The 15,835-nt window shown below is 37.7% G+C and overlaps 1 protein-coding gene across 1 annotated transcript in view; it reads right to left on the bottom strand.

Annotated features, from left to right (window-relative positions):
• Window positions 1-1,978, bottom strand: part of LOC143283538 (uncharacterized) — a 28,024-nt gene extending 26,046 nt beyond the window's left edge. Inside the window, exons 1-2 of the mRNA XM_076589783.1 lie at window positions 1,805-1,978; window positions 227-388 (exon numbers count right to left, since the gene is read on the bottom strand). Coding sequence (XP_076445898.1) covers window positions 227-388; window positions 1,805-1,978 — 336 coding nt within the window. The remainder of the gene's footprint in view (window positions 1-226; window positions 389-1,804) is intronic.
• Between the last annotated feature and the right edge of the window lie 13,857 nt (window positions 1,979-15,835).

The following is a 15,835-nucleotide window of genomic DNA, read 5'->3' as shown; positions in this document are numbered from 1 at the left end:
ATTATATCAAAACCAATAACAATTCTCAACAAAGTTAATGCAAATTTGACTGAGATTTAAAAAAAAAAAATACTCCACTGAGAAATCATCAAACCTTGCTACCATAAACAAATACTACAACAAACAAAATCCAGGAAAAATCTGAGAACACCCCAATAATCCTGATAACATGATTTTTTAAAATATTATCATTATGTAGAAATTCATATCCATTTGTAACACCTACTTTTCGGATACGTCGCTCTTCTTGTCTGGACTTGGCTTTCTCTTCCTGCAGAGCGTCATATTCCCGCACCATGTCTGCCACAATGTCCAGGTTTTCCACAGGTTCCCAGGTGTCACTAGATGGCGAGTAACCCTTCCATCGCACACGGTACAAATACGCCCCCTGAAAATTTTCAGTTTAAATTGATTTACAATGCATTCCACTCCAGTTCATCATTCAAAATATAGAATACACAGATGGTTTCATTCTCTATTCATTTATTTCAAATCATACATAAACACTACCAGAACCATGATGGAGTTTTTTCACCATCATGATGATTAAAAAAGATAGGGGGGCAGAGCCTGAGTGGACAGAGCAGCATAGTGAAAAGAACGAATCAATAAGTTAAGAACTGTAAGATTTAAACAACAAACAAGAAGGGAAAAAACCAAATCTATATATATATCCAACTTCAATGCATGTTCACCTTCTCTCGGTGCTCCACAAGGGAGGTAAAACAAAACAGGTACTTAAAATCATTCTTTTCAATTTCCTCCCTCGGGACAATGCATCCATGTCACTTTTTTAATTCTTTAAATTCTAAGCCCTTTGTTGAGGTCCAGTTTTTTTTCCCTCCAGATAAAAACCCTTCATTTAACAGCACCTTTTCGAGGTCTGTATCTTTTGAAAAGCTGAAGCTACAGTAAACTGAAAATGAAGACTCTGGCATAGTGCTCATGGATGGCAAGAATTACTCAACTTTCTGGAGCAAATCCTGCAAGAAAAAAGCTTTCTTGTGTTTGACTGTTAGCAAACATAGTGTAAATTGCTACACCCACACAAACATCAGTAAAAGGTCATGAAACAAAAAGACCAAATGAAGATGTATTTTAGCATAGGTATTTTTGTTAAATAAAATTGCCCTTTTGTTGAGAAAGCAGAAACTCTCCACATTTGCTTCAATGCACTGGACCATGGGAACTGAAATTTGTGAATTCTGTACTAACGCAGTAACTGTGGCTAAGAAATAACATTAACTGATTACAGCAACATCACAGTGATCACAGCTATTTCCTTCCTAATATCCTGGCAGAAATAAGCTCTCATTCATCAGTCTCCCACACCAGCACTCCTTCAGGCCTTTATCAGTAACAGAGAAAGGATTGGCCACAACAGATCTTTAATCATAATTATCTTTTTCAGTTTTTGCTATCAGGTCATTGAAGTCAAGATTTCACTCGGCTTAAATTTCGTAGAGTTTTTTTCTTCGTCTTAATTTCGAGAAACTCTATACATAGACTCTCTCATGCATGCCAGAATAGGTAAATCATAGGCATGCGAAGTAAAACATCAACCAACTGTATCAATGAATTGTCACCGGTCAACTTTTACTTTACTTCAGAGCAAAGAAGTAATTTTAACAAACTAAACGAACTGTCGCTGCTGTGTGGGATTAAGCAGTCTGTTCGATAAGATTCAGTTGAAAAGTTAATACGGGAAGAACGGGCAGCAACCATGCTACAATCAAATTTATCAGTGTCAAACAGAAACACACGAAGTGACAATCGAAACTAAAGTTTACATCGGTTTTCTTACGTTTCTCTTCTTTCTGGATATAATCTTTTCCACTTCAAACAACTCCTCATCGTCACTTTCGTCTTCTTCTGATTCGTCAGAATCTGAATCTTGGACTTCTTCTTCTTCTTTTTTCTTTTCGTCATTTTCTGTCTGACTAGCAGATTCGAGTGGTGTTTCTCGTTCATCCGCCATGTTTTCCGTTCTGCACGAAAGGTCAAGGTCACTTTTCAGCGAAGCGAAGTGTGTCGGCTGTTGATCATCGAGCTCTCCCATTCAGTTCATTCAACACAGTGCTGCCCGACCGAACATGCAGTGGCCGCACTTGCACTGCCCCCCCCCCCCCCCGCCTCCACACACACACACACACACACACACACCACCACCCCGCACCACACACTGCCTTTACCACCTTTACACCTACCCTACTGAGGTAGTGCTGTCTCCAAACATTATGTGTGTTTCCAGCCACCCTTCGCACATCCCTTCACCTCCATACCATCCACCTCCACATCCCAAATCGACTCTTGCAACACATCCCAGTGACTGCCTCAACGTGCGTCGAGTCAGTTAAAAACAAGAAGAAGAACAACATCAAACACAAAACAAATAGCGGCAAGATAAAAACCACAAGTTTCAAGGTTTAAATTATCCTTTCACTCCTATTGGAGTATGGAGGATTACTGCAAAATAATCTTTTCGTGCCCAGAACAAACATTTCCAAATATACAACAATGTCACATAAAAGTTGAGAAAACACAAATGTCTTTTAACTCCAAAAGTATAACTAGGCAACATTTGCAAATCTAATCATCTTACTTACAGCTAAAATGCCTTTTTTGCATCCTCAGTTTGAGCATATTACAAAAATTAAAAACCGATTTTGGAGACAAATATTTTTTAGGAACATATCTATTTCGTAACTGATTATAATTGGGACATTCCATTATAAAATGAAACTCATCACCAATCACAGACATGTTACAAACCTTACAAAGCCGTAACTCTCGTGGTATGCCTTTGTGTCTCCCTGTTTCTATTTCCAGCTTATGATTACAACTTCGAAATCTGAAGAAGCTGATAACGTAATTATCAGGCATTTGACTTAAATATTTTTCTCTACCAAATCCACTTTTGTAATTTCGATAAAACAAACATTTACTACTCGCCTCTAGAGCATGTCTCCATAGATTTTGAAAACTATCTCTCAAAGCAATGTTGACATTCTTGCAGAAAGATTCCCTCTCCAAGAAGAATTGACCATCCCAAACACAGTCATACCCTGCTTCTATTAAAATTTGTCTGATACAACTCATCCATTTTGAAGAATAAATACCATTTCGATATTAAGTAATATCAAATATATTTTCCCAGAATATTTTTCTGTGTTTGATATCACTAAGCTGGTCCAAAATCGAACTAATCTCATTTTCACTAACACATTAATTGGATAAATACCAATTTCTCCATAAACAATTTGGGTCATGGTATTTCTGTTCAGTTTGAACAAGCGTTTCAAAAATTTCAATTCTAATTTTTCAAGTATATCTACATTTTCATAACCCCATATTTCTGCACCCTACAACAAATTAGGAACAATCATAGACTGGTACATGTCCAGAATGATATGTAAAGGTAAATCTTGATTTCTGGCTGACTGGAGTAACGAAAACATAGCTTTTTGGCCCATTTAATAAATCATTTTTTTAGCTTTGTAAAAAGTTCTACTAAATTCGATGCCAAGATATTTAAAAGAATTGACAACATCCAAACATGCATCACCAAACTTAAAAACAGGCTTTAGCTTGTTTGTAGAATTAAATATCATCATTTTAGTTTTCTTTACATTGACCACTAGTTTCCATTTTAAACAATATTTGTGAAAAACATTGAGGGACTGTTGTAATCATTCTTTCGTCTCTGAAAGTAAAATTGTGTCATCTGCATACAACAGTACAAATAATCGCATGTAGCCTAATTATCTAACTCTGAAATGTTAACATTCAATAAAAGATCAACAGATGGACTCTTATGCTCAGTCAAATACAACTCTAAATCATTGAGATACAGACAAAAAAAGCAAAGGCGAGAGATTTTCTCTTTGTCGTACACCCTTACAAATGCTAAAGAAATCAGATTTTTCACCATTAATTTTTAAAAACACACATGACTTAATTCTATCAAACATGTTCATTATGACACGCAAAATTTTACCATTCACGCCTTCATGAACAAGTTTTTGCCATAACCCACGTCTCCAAACTGAATCAAAGGCTTTTTTTTTTCTTTTTTTTTTTTTAAATCAACAAAAGCACAGTAAAGTTTCTTCTTTTTCATGGAGAAAATATTAATTAGTGATTTCAAAACAAACATTTGATCTAATGTAGAATGGGACTGTCTAAATCGTGCTTGGGCCCCTGAAAGCATATTGTTTACATTCATAAAATCAGTCATTTAACACTGTAGTGAATAGTTTTCCAACACAGCTGAGCAAAGTTATTCCCCTATAATTATCACAGTCAAGTGTATCACCTTTGCCTTTATACAATGGCACTATCAAGCCCATTTTTCTGGTACAACATCTTCGTCCAGTATCTTGTTAAATAATTTACAGTATGTTTCTGTCAGCAAAGGAACGCTGTTAATTATATATTCATTACGAATCATGTCTTCATCGGCACTTTTGCCTTTCTTCAGTCTTATTACGAATCATGTCTCCACCGGCACTTTTGCCTTTCTTCAGTTTTTTGATGGTTGAAGTAATTTCATCTTCAGTAATACATGCATTTAAAATATCATCATTATCCTCTCAATTGATAATGTGCATTGTCGTTGTACTGTCAAAATGTTCATTATAATTAACACACACACACACACGCACACGCACACACACACACACACACACACACACACACAGAGAGAGAGAGAGAGAGAGAGAGAGAGAGAGAGCATCAATGAGTACACCGGCGAACAAGGAAGAGGCAAATCGGAAAAAAAACAACCTAATCAAAATTAGACGAATCGGAAAATGGATCATTGCCAGTCCTAAAGTTCTGGCATCACTTTACGTCACTCAGTGGACGAGGTGATAAGTCGTGGAATGACGTCATTCACATTTGCAGTCTTCCATTGGCTAAACCTGAAGATATTTCGAAGACTGCAGTCACTGAATTTAGATTCAGTCATCCATCCTGGTACGTCGGTCGTTTCGTTTCCTTGTTGTTGTTGTTGTTGTTGTTTTTTTAAGCACAAAAACTGGCATTGCATTGATGTAAGTGTGTGTATAATTATACACTAATTTTGTAAACGGTTTGTATGAATTGCCAGACAGTGTTCAGACATTGGGTTTTTTTTCTTTTCTTCTTAATCTTCTTCTTTTTTTTCTTTCTTTTTTTCCCCTCACAATGGCAAGTCATAATCGTCCACGACTTCATGCGCGCGCGCGCGCGTGTGTGTGTGTGTGTGTGTGTGTGTGTGTGCGCGCGCGCGCTGAATAATAGTTGGATGATGATTTATTTTTCATTGAGCTCACTTTGAGACTGACTTTGCTGTATGTTTTCTTTCTTCTTTTTATTTATTATTATTTTTTTAAAAAAGTATTCTGTATGTTAGTGTTCTGCTTGGAACTGGTAGCTTTTGTATCACACGCTTCACAACGCACCACCATTTTTCTGTCTGAGATGTAGCGAGGCTGATGATGTGATTCTGTTTCTTATTCTGAACAGCAGCAGCAGCAGCAGCAGCAGCGGCGGCGGCGGCACGCAGCAGGCACACTTTCACACTGATAATAAAACAAAAGCGACCATCAGAAGATACCATCATCATCATCACCACCACCACCACCACCATCGCCAACAACAACAGCAACGACAGACAATATGGACCCTGCCAGCCATGACGATGGTGTGGCTGGCAGTGATGAGCAGGCGGCAGATGCTGGTGGGGGGAAGACAGCAGATGCTGGCGAGGGGAAGACAGCAGATGCTGGCGGGGGGAAGACAGCAGATGCTGGCGGGGGGAAGACAGCAGATGCTGGCGAGGGGAAGACAGCAGATGCTGGCGGGGGGACGACAGCAGATGCTGGCGAGGGGAAGACAGCAGATGCTGGTGGGGGGAAGACAGCAGATGCTGGTGGGGGAAAGACGGCAGCAGATGCTGGTGGGGGAAAGACGGCAGCAGATGCTGGTATGGGGAAGGTGACAGATGCTGGAGGGACGGCGCAAGTGACGTTCACAAGCCCCACCCCTAGCCCCTGCCCCTCCCCCGACTCCACCAAGACGCCGGGGAAGACCCTCGACCCAAATTCGCTATTCTTGTCTCCTGCCCCGTCGAAAAGCTCACAGAACGAGGATGATGTCAGACCCAAGGAAAGGACGCATCAGTTATTATATCTTATCCACCTAGTATAGTAGTAGTTACAATTGTTGTTGTTGTTGTTGTCATGATGATGGGAGTAGTTGTGGTAGTAGCTGCAGCAGTGGTTGTGGTTGTGGTTGTTGTTGTTGTCGTGGTGGGTGTGGTGGTGGTAGTAGTAGTGGTAGTGAGAGCAGTAGTTGTTATAGTGGTGATGGTAGTAGTGAGTAGTAGAGGTGGTGGTGTTGGTGGTAGTCGTCGTAGGGTGAGAAGGAAGCATAATTTTAAAAATAGCAGTTGTAGAGGTTGTCGTAATAGTGATAATATCAGTTTCAATCTCAAGGAGGCGTTTAACCCTTTCGCCGCCAGTCAATTCAGAGTACAAAATTCCCTTGTGGTATAAACACAGAAAAGACCGTGGCTAAGAATAGCTGGGGATTTCCCCTGCGATGTATAGAAAATATGGCTTATCTACCACCGAACATTAAGAGCAGTAGCTTCATGGATAACAGACCAATGAATAGTTACCTTTCAGTGACATGGGTCCTCTACCACGCCTGTGCGAGCTTGGCGGTGAAAGGGTTAAAGCATGTGGACGGAATGGGGATGCATGTGCACTGCACCACATGTGCTTTCTTTTTCTTTCTTTTTTTTTTCTTCCCCAGATGTAGTGGTTGTAGTTGTAGTTGCAGTTTCAAGGAGGCGTCAAAGTGTAGGGACTGAACCCCTGTAAACCACACCATCACCTGCTCGACAAAAGAATTTGCCAGCGAGGTACCGCCAGCCTGCACACTGTCCGCTCGACACAATAACAGCAGGAGGACGACATCGGAAAAAAAAGAGAAAAAAAAGAACCAACATCACATATCAGTAGACCGTGTGGTAGTAGTCATAGTAGTAGCAGTTGTTGTTTATTGTCTTGGTGGTGGTGAAGATGGTAGTGCGTGTTAGTAGAAAGTAGTAGTAGTTGTTGTTGTTGTTGTCGTGGTGGTGGTGGTAGAAGTGGTAGGAGTAGTAGTGTGGTTGTAGTAGTTATCGTGGTGGTGATAATAGGCTAGTGGTTGTAGGAAGAGGAGGAGGATAGAAGTAGTACGTAGCAGTAGTAGGATTAGCAGCAGAAAGTTGGATTTGAAAGAAGCGTGAAAGCGGGTGAACTGATCGTTACACTATGCACCATATCGACTTTATTGTATTAAAAAAAATATATATGTGTATAAAAAAAGAAAGAAAAGAAAGAAGAAGTTGCAGTAACTGTAGTAGTTTCAGTTTTAAGGAACGCGTCAAAAGCAGGCGGACGGATACTGCATATATATATATATATATATATATATACCACATCTGCTTAAAAATCCAGTGGTAATTTGTAGTAGTGGCAATGATAGAAGTGATACGCCGTAGCACCAGTAGCAATATTTGTAATGGCTGCTGAAAGTAGCTACGCATGTAACACTAGCAGAAGACCAGCGCTAGTTTTGCGTAGAAGCGGTAATATTTCTGTGTATTATGGAATTAGTGTAGACTGACATGGGAAGATTCTTACCGCTAAAAGCAAAGATAAATTGTGCAGTCTTGTAACATCTTAAAAAAAAAAAATCGCTGACCGTTTACAACACTGGGGCAGAAACACGAGAAGTAACGACAATGCATGTAGCAGCAGCTGCAATTGAACTGTAGCAGTAGCAGTTCAAAGAAAATGTTGTATCTAGAGATGAAGTTGATTATATTGATATGATTTTCGTGCTCATCATGTGATAGACTTTTGAGTTGAACGACTTACTGGCTCACACCCTTCCTGGTCAAGTCGTCCACTTGGTGTTGTGAAGGTTTTGTTGTTGATTTAAGGACGGTGGGGGCCTATGGATTCATCAATCATGTTAACGCAATGAGGGAATGCACACATGAGGACTTTCTCATATGGAAAAAAAAACTTTACAGACCTCTAGTAAATAAACCAATTGGTTTATATTTTTCCTTTTAATTGGTCTCTTTTTTTCTTTTTCTATTTTTTTTAAAACCTCAGGATCGTCCTGTGTCTGTTGATGCATCAGTCTTATATAAAAAAACAACAAAAAAACAACACCCCAGAGAATGCACACAGGACTTTCTCATATGTAAAACTTTACTGACCGCAAGTGAGTAAATCAACTGGTTTATACTTTTCCTTTTAATCAGTTAAAAAAAAAACAAAAAAACAACAACCCAGGACCGTCCTGTGCTTGCTGATTCATCAACCTTGTAAGAACAGAGAATGCACACTTGAGGACTTTCTCATTACAGACTACAAGTTAATAAATCAACCAGTTTATAATTTTTCTTTTAATTCGTCTATTCTTTTTTCTTTCTTTCTTTCTTTTTTTTTTTTTTTCTTTCCAGAAGTCACAGGAGCGTTGTGTGTCCGTTTCTTCCGCCAGGGGAGACGACAAGAGAGAAGCCACCATCCCCGTCGGCTTACTAACGTCCGAGTCTCCGGACTCTGTGGCCGCGTGGCAGGGCCGACCCAAGGGTCACAAGTACGGCAAACCTCTCCTGGCCTGCGACGACGTGTCGCATGTGCTGGTTCTGCCGCAGCCCATCTTCATGATGTGGCCCCAGTGGATGGATTTGGACACCACCCTCAATATGTCCAGGTCATGATCATAATAAGAAAATAAGAATAATAAGATTCATGTGCATTTTATATAATATATGTAATTTCATAACAGTACTTGCCAAACAAATTAACAAAATTCATTCTCGCACGTTACAGAACAATTACAATACAGATACCAGCTAGAATTTCTTTTCCTTTTAAAAATGAGGATCATGATAATTTTCTGAAATGGACTTATCACGTGCCTTTTATAAGGAAAAACTGATTGCATCAGTGCAGCTGTCGATGTTTCAGTTAGCAGGTCAGAGAAGATCGCTATAATTCTACTTTGAAATCTTGGTGGTCACTTTATACATTTAGTTAGATAGAACGATGGTATGGGAGAGTCGTTGACATCTGTCAGCATGATCTATTGCAACTGAAGATCCATGCTCAGGAAAATAAGAAGCATAAGTTTGATAGAACGATGCTATAGGAGAGTCGTTGCAAAGATCCATGCTTAGGAAAATAAGAAGTATACATGTATGTAAAATGTAAAAATAGATAACAAAAGTATGTATGTATATGTATTTTTGATGAGCTTCTGTTATGTTTTCAGATGTTTGCATTTGGTAATTTGATTTGTTTGTATGTACTGGTTTGTTTTAATAGATATATGTATGCATTGATGAATATAGATGTATATATATGTATGTATATATATATATATGCATGTATGTAAGTATTGGTTTGTTTGGATGGATATATGTATGTATTGATGAATATAGAAATCAGTATAGGTATGTAATATACATGCATCATATGTAATATGATGGCATATCCTGCAGACCTGCATGCATGTATACTTAGTTGTTGTTTTTTCCAAGACTGTTCATTTTCTTTACATTCAAATTTGTTCTGTCCCCGTCTTATCCCCCCCCCCCCCTCCCAGCAAACGCGAGTGTATGTTTGTTCTCTTAAGAAATGTTCTTTAGCATAATCATCACATTTTGTGCGTGTATGAACACACACACACACACACACACACACACACACACACACACACACACACACACAACAACAACAACAACAACAACAAAAATTGCAGTGATCTAGTATTGTCTTGTAGTTAAACGTGGAGTTTGATCAACATAACATTGTGCAGCTACAAAAAAACAACAACAAAAAACAACAAAAAAACCACCAACAACAGAACTACACACATAAAAACTTTGACACCACTGCTTAAAGGAATGTAAATAAGCAATCCTTCCCACACTGCTAGCATCACTCTCGGCAAAGTCCTTTCTCAGCATCCTAAATTTAGGAACCCGTTTTGCATTTTACCGACAGTTTGTGTGCATGCATGAAACGATAATGATTACCATTAGTAGATGTTGTAATAACCCATTTTCAGTGGATTTCGACTCTTCTTGTTTTGTACGTTATATTTACTCAGTTTTGATGGGGATACGGTCAATAAAGTAAGGTGCCATCATCTTGCATTTTTCCTCTTTTTTTTTTCTTTTTTGTGTGTCCCACGAACCATGAAAATGTTGGTGCAAAAATTTAGGATGCTAGAATAGGACATTGTCTTTCTCTCCTCGCATGGAGCACCTGCTCACTGGCATACTTCCACCCTGACTCACATTTCTGTTCTGTAGCCTATTGTTGAATAGAATAAAGTGTTAAAAAAAAAAAAAGAAGAAAAAAAAAAGAAGGTAACTTACGAATTTTGTGACAACAACGAAAACATAATTCATTATCATTACTTATCGCTCAGGAGGCAATTAAAGAATCTGGCGACAGCGACGAAAACATATTGTATTATAATTACTACTTATCTCTCTTGAGGTAATTAACGCCGAATCTTGCGAAAGCAACGAAAGAATACAACAGCAACGAAAACATAATTTATTATTATTACTACATATCTCTCTGGAGGTAATCAACGAATTCAGCAACAATAACGAAAATATGATTTATTATTATTATTGTTTATCTCTCGGGGGGTAATTAACGAATTTTGCAGCAACAACGAAAACACAGTTAATTTTATTCTTTACTACTTATCCATCTGGAGGTAAATAACGAATTTTGCAACAACAACGAAAACATATTTTATTATTGTTACTACTTATCTCTCTGAAGGTAATTAACGAATCTTGCGACACCAACGAAAACATATTTTATTATTGCTATTACTTATCTCTCTGGAGGTAATTAACGAATCTTGCGACACCAACGAAAACATATTTTATTATTGTTACTACTTATCTCTCTGGAGGTAATTAATGAATCTTGCGACAGCAACGAAAACACCATTTCATTATTATTACTACTGATCTCTCTGGAGGTAATTAACGAATCTTGCGACAGCAACAAAAACATATTTCATTATTATTACTACTGATCTCTCTGGAGGTAATTAACGAATCTTGCGACAGCAACAAAAACATATTTCATTATTATTACTACTGATCTCTCTGGAGGTAATTAACGAATCTTGCGACACCAACGAAAACATATTTCATTATTATTACTATCTCTGGAGGTAATTAACGAATCTTGCGACAGCAACAAAAACATATTTCATTATTATTACTACTTATCTCTCAGGAGGTAATTAACGAATCTTGCGACACCAACGAAAACATATTTCATTATTGTTACTACTGATCTCTCTGGAGGCAATTAACGAATCTTGCGACAGCAAAGAAAACATATTTCATTATTATTACTACTTATCTCTCTGGAGGTAATTAACGAATCTTGCGACACCAACGAAAACATATTTTATTATTGTTATTTCTTATCTCTCTGGAGGTATAATTAACGAATCTTGCGACAGCAACGAAAACATATTTCATTATTGTTACTACTTATCTCTCTGAAGGTAATTAACGAATCTTGCGACACCAACGAAAACATATTTTATTATTGTTACTACTTATCTCTCTGGAGGTAATTAACGAATCTTGCGATACCAACGAAAACATATTTTATTATTGTTACTACTTATCTCTCTGGAGGTAATTAACGAATATTGCGACACCAACGAAAACATATTTTATTATTGTTACTACTTATCTCTCTGGAGGTAATTAACGAATATTGCGACACCAACGAAAACATATTTTATTATTGTTATTTCTTATCTCTCTGGAGGGATAATTAACGAATCTTGCGACAGCAACGAAAACATATTTCATTATTGTTACTACTTATCTCTCTGAAGGTAATTAACGAATCTTGCGACACCAACGAAAACATATTTTATTATTGTTACTACTTATCTCTCTGGAGGTAATTATAGAATCTTGCGACACCAACGAAAACATATTTTATTATTGTTACTACTTATCTCTCTGGAGGTAATTAACGAATATTGCGACACCAACGAAAACATATTTTATTATTGTTATTACTTATCTCTCTGGAGGTAATTAACGAATCTTGCGACACCAACGAAAACATATTTTATTATTGTTATTACTTATCTCTCTGAACGTAATTAACGAATATTGCGACACCAACGAAAACATATTTTATTATTGTTATTACTTATCTCTCTGAAGGTAATTAACGAATATTGCGACACCAACGAAAACATATTTTATTATTGTTACTACTTATCTCTCTGGGGGTAATTAATGAATCTTGCGACAGCAACGAAAACACCATTTCATTATTATTACTACTGATCTCTCTGGAGGTAATTAACGAATCTTGCGACAGCAACAAAAACATATTTCATTATTATTACTACTTATCTCTCTGGAGGTAATTAACGAATCTTGCGACACCAACGAAAACATATTTCATTATTATTACTATCTCTGGAGGTAATTAACGAATCTTGTGACACCAACGAAAACATATTTCATTATTGTTACTACTTATCTCTCAGGAGGTAATTAACGAATCTTGCGACACCAACGAAAACATATTTCATTATTATCACTATCTCTGGAGGTATGATTAACGAATCTTGTGACACCAACGAAAACATATTTTATTATTGTTACTACTTATCTCTCTGGAGGTAATTAACGAATCTTGCGACAGCAACGAAAACATATTTCATTATTGTTACTACGTATCTCTCTGGAGGTATAATTAACGAATCTTGCGACACCAACGAAAACATATTTCATTGTTATTACTACCATTCTCTCTGGAGGTAATTAACGAATCTTGCGACAGCAACGAACACACATTCTATCATTATTACTACTGTTCTCTCTGGAGGTAATTAACGAATTTTGCAGCAACAGCAACGAACACTTTTTTATTTATTTTTTTATTTTATTATTATTATCATTTAACATTAACATGTCCAGGTCCACTTCCCAATACTTGGATCCGGAGGAGTCCTCAGTGGAAATGACCACAAATCCAAATCGGTCGTCCAAAATTAAAAGGATGGTTTAGATGGGGTGCGTATGTGTGTGAGTGTGTATGAGTGAGTGAGTGAGTGAGTGAGTGTGTGTGTGTGTGTGTGTGTGTGTGTGTACGCACGCATGGTTGTGTGTGTGTGTGTGTGTGTGTGAGAGAGAGAGAGAGAGAGAGAGAGAGAGAGAGTGGAAATGATATGTTTACATTGCTTTTCAATCTTCTTTCCATTTTCCTGGGTGATTCACCAGTATCTTCTTTTTTTCTTTTCCTGGAAAGTCTTTTCCCTTCTTGAAGTTTGTGTGCTATTCACCAAAATATTTACTTTGCAGTTGCACTCTGATAATCAGCTCATGTGTTTTAGTCATTTGGCAATGATTGATTTAGCGAAATGGTTGCCATATTCTGCTTTGTCTGATTTTGTTATAGATCAAAGTAGTGCTATAAACAATGTCAGAAACTTTGCTTTGTTTTGTGTTGTTTATTTTTTGCTTTCCTATCATCTGCACGGTTTCAGTGGCATTACTCCCATGCCACTCACTTTACGGAGGAAGATAGCAGAATGGTTAAGACCCTCAGCTGCCAATGTAGAGAGTCCGTGAGGGTGTGGGTTCGAATCCCGCTCTCACCCTTTCACCCACGTTTGACTGGAAAATCAAACTGAGCATCGAGTCATTCGGATGAGACGATAAACCGAGGTCACGTGTGCAGCACGCACTTGGCGCACTGGAAAAGAACCTATGGCAACGAGAGCGTTGTCCTCTAGCAAAATTCTGTCGAATAAATCCATTCTGATAGGTACACAAATATATCGGGTGTCCCCACAAAAGTGAACCGCTTTTTGACAAGTATTTACTCAGTGATAGAGAAACCGAATTCATTAAAAAAAAAAATTCACACAGTAACCTTTGGGTATTATCAACAAGTCTGCAAAATATTTAAAAGTTCGGACGCAAATCATGCTAGTATTGTCAAATTCAAAACAGCATGTCAAAAAATCCAATATCAGAGGAAAACTCATTTTCTCCTTGAAAGTTTTCAATGGTAACCTTATCACTTTCACTCAAAGGCATGGTTGATCCTTCCAAACTGAAACTTTGGACAGAAACTGATTTTGGATACAGACGACAATTAAAAAAATCAATAGACTTGACATCCAGACAGGCTATTTTTAGACTGACACTAACTGACAGATGCCAACACCTGGCAGTTGGCATGAACATGATGAAGGTCACATTGCACATCTCTGATACTGGATTTTTTGACATGCTGTTTGGAATTTGACAATACTCGCATAATTTGCGTCCGAACATTTAGATAATTTGCAGACTTGTTGATGATACCCTAAGGTTACTGTGTGAAAATTTTCAATGAATTCGGTTTCTCTATCACTGAGAAAATACTTGTCAAAAAGCGGTTCACTTTTTTCGGGACACCAGATATATACATGCACTTAAGGCCTAAGCGTGTTGGGTTATGCTGCTAGTCAGATATCTGCCTAGCAGATATGGTGTAGCGTATATGGATTTGTTTGAACGCAATGACGCCTTCTTGAGAAACTGAAATTGAGACTCACAAGCAGGATCATCTGCCACGGTCTCAATGCCAGCAGCCCACTAGGAACTATTTAAGGTCACCAGGAGGCCACACATCATAGGAGAACCCTACACTGTTGCTGTCAATAATTTGTTGGTGTTAAGGAGTGCCTGTTCTGTTTCAACATATGCAGAATGTCATGAACTATATGTTGCTCATCATAGTGGCAGTTAACTTAGCTGCAAATATATAATCAGAACAAAGAAATAAATAGATAAATAAATGAATAAATAAATAAACCCCTTTTAACCTGTTTCAGAGACAGGGGTCCCGAGGTAGTTACACCCCAGCGTGAAAGTAGATGATCAAGGACTAGAACTAGAACTGCAGTAGTAGCTGCTTGATCTTCACATAACCAGGGCTCCCAAACCTGTCTCCAGCTGTCAGAACTGAATACATCCCATCAGCTGCATCTTCAAATGACCTCACCACACCGTCTCTTCCTGTGGATCACTTTATTCAAGAATCCAAAGAGCCGCTTCTGCCCATCTCACCTCCCTTTAGCTAATCACGAAAAAGAAGAACAATGCTATTTATGCCAGCAAACAGTGCTGTTCCTTATCAACAACTGATATTCAGTTCACCAGACAAGTTTGTTTTCATATATTATTTTGGCAGTGTTGAACAGAAGTTGTTTGTTGCATACTTTTGTTATTTCTTGTTTAACAACCATATTATATTTAATGAGCCATACAATGACATATTTTTGAAACATTTATTGCCATGTGTATATAAATAATGATAATCATTGACAGTGACATATAATGAAGTTCATCGGTGTGGAAAAAAATATCAATTATAGTTATGTTTCTATTCCCTTAAAAAAAAAAATCAAATACATATGAACACTGGAGTTTTAAGAAAAAATGTGTTAGTGGAGGGTATCTACAACACTGCAAACTGATGCATGTTTGTCATGTATCTGTGTGTGTGTGTGTGCGTGCGTGCGTGCGTGTGTGTGAGAGAGAGAGAGAGAGAAGAATTACTACAAGAAAGGAAGTCTTTTATCCCTCCTTTCACATTATGTGTCTCAATAAAACATATATATTTCAAAGTGTGAGAGAGACTGAAAATGTATGCCAGAGGAAGATTATCATTTACTTAGTAAGAAAAGAAACAGTATTTAAGCATATAGTATA

This window comes from Babylonia areolata, chromosome 6 (genome assembly GCF_041734735.1).
Source record: "Babylonia areolata isolate BAREFJ2019XMU chromosome 6, ASM4173473v1, whole genome shotgun sequence".
Taxonomy (NCBI): domain Eukaryota; kingdom Metazoa; phylum Mollusca; class Gastropoda; order Neogastropoda; family Buccinidae; genus Babylonia; species Babylonia areolata.
The sequence above is the reverse complement of the archived record's forward strand: the minus strand, read 5'-3'. Positions and strand labels throughout refer to the sequence as shown.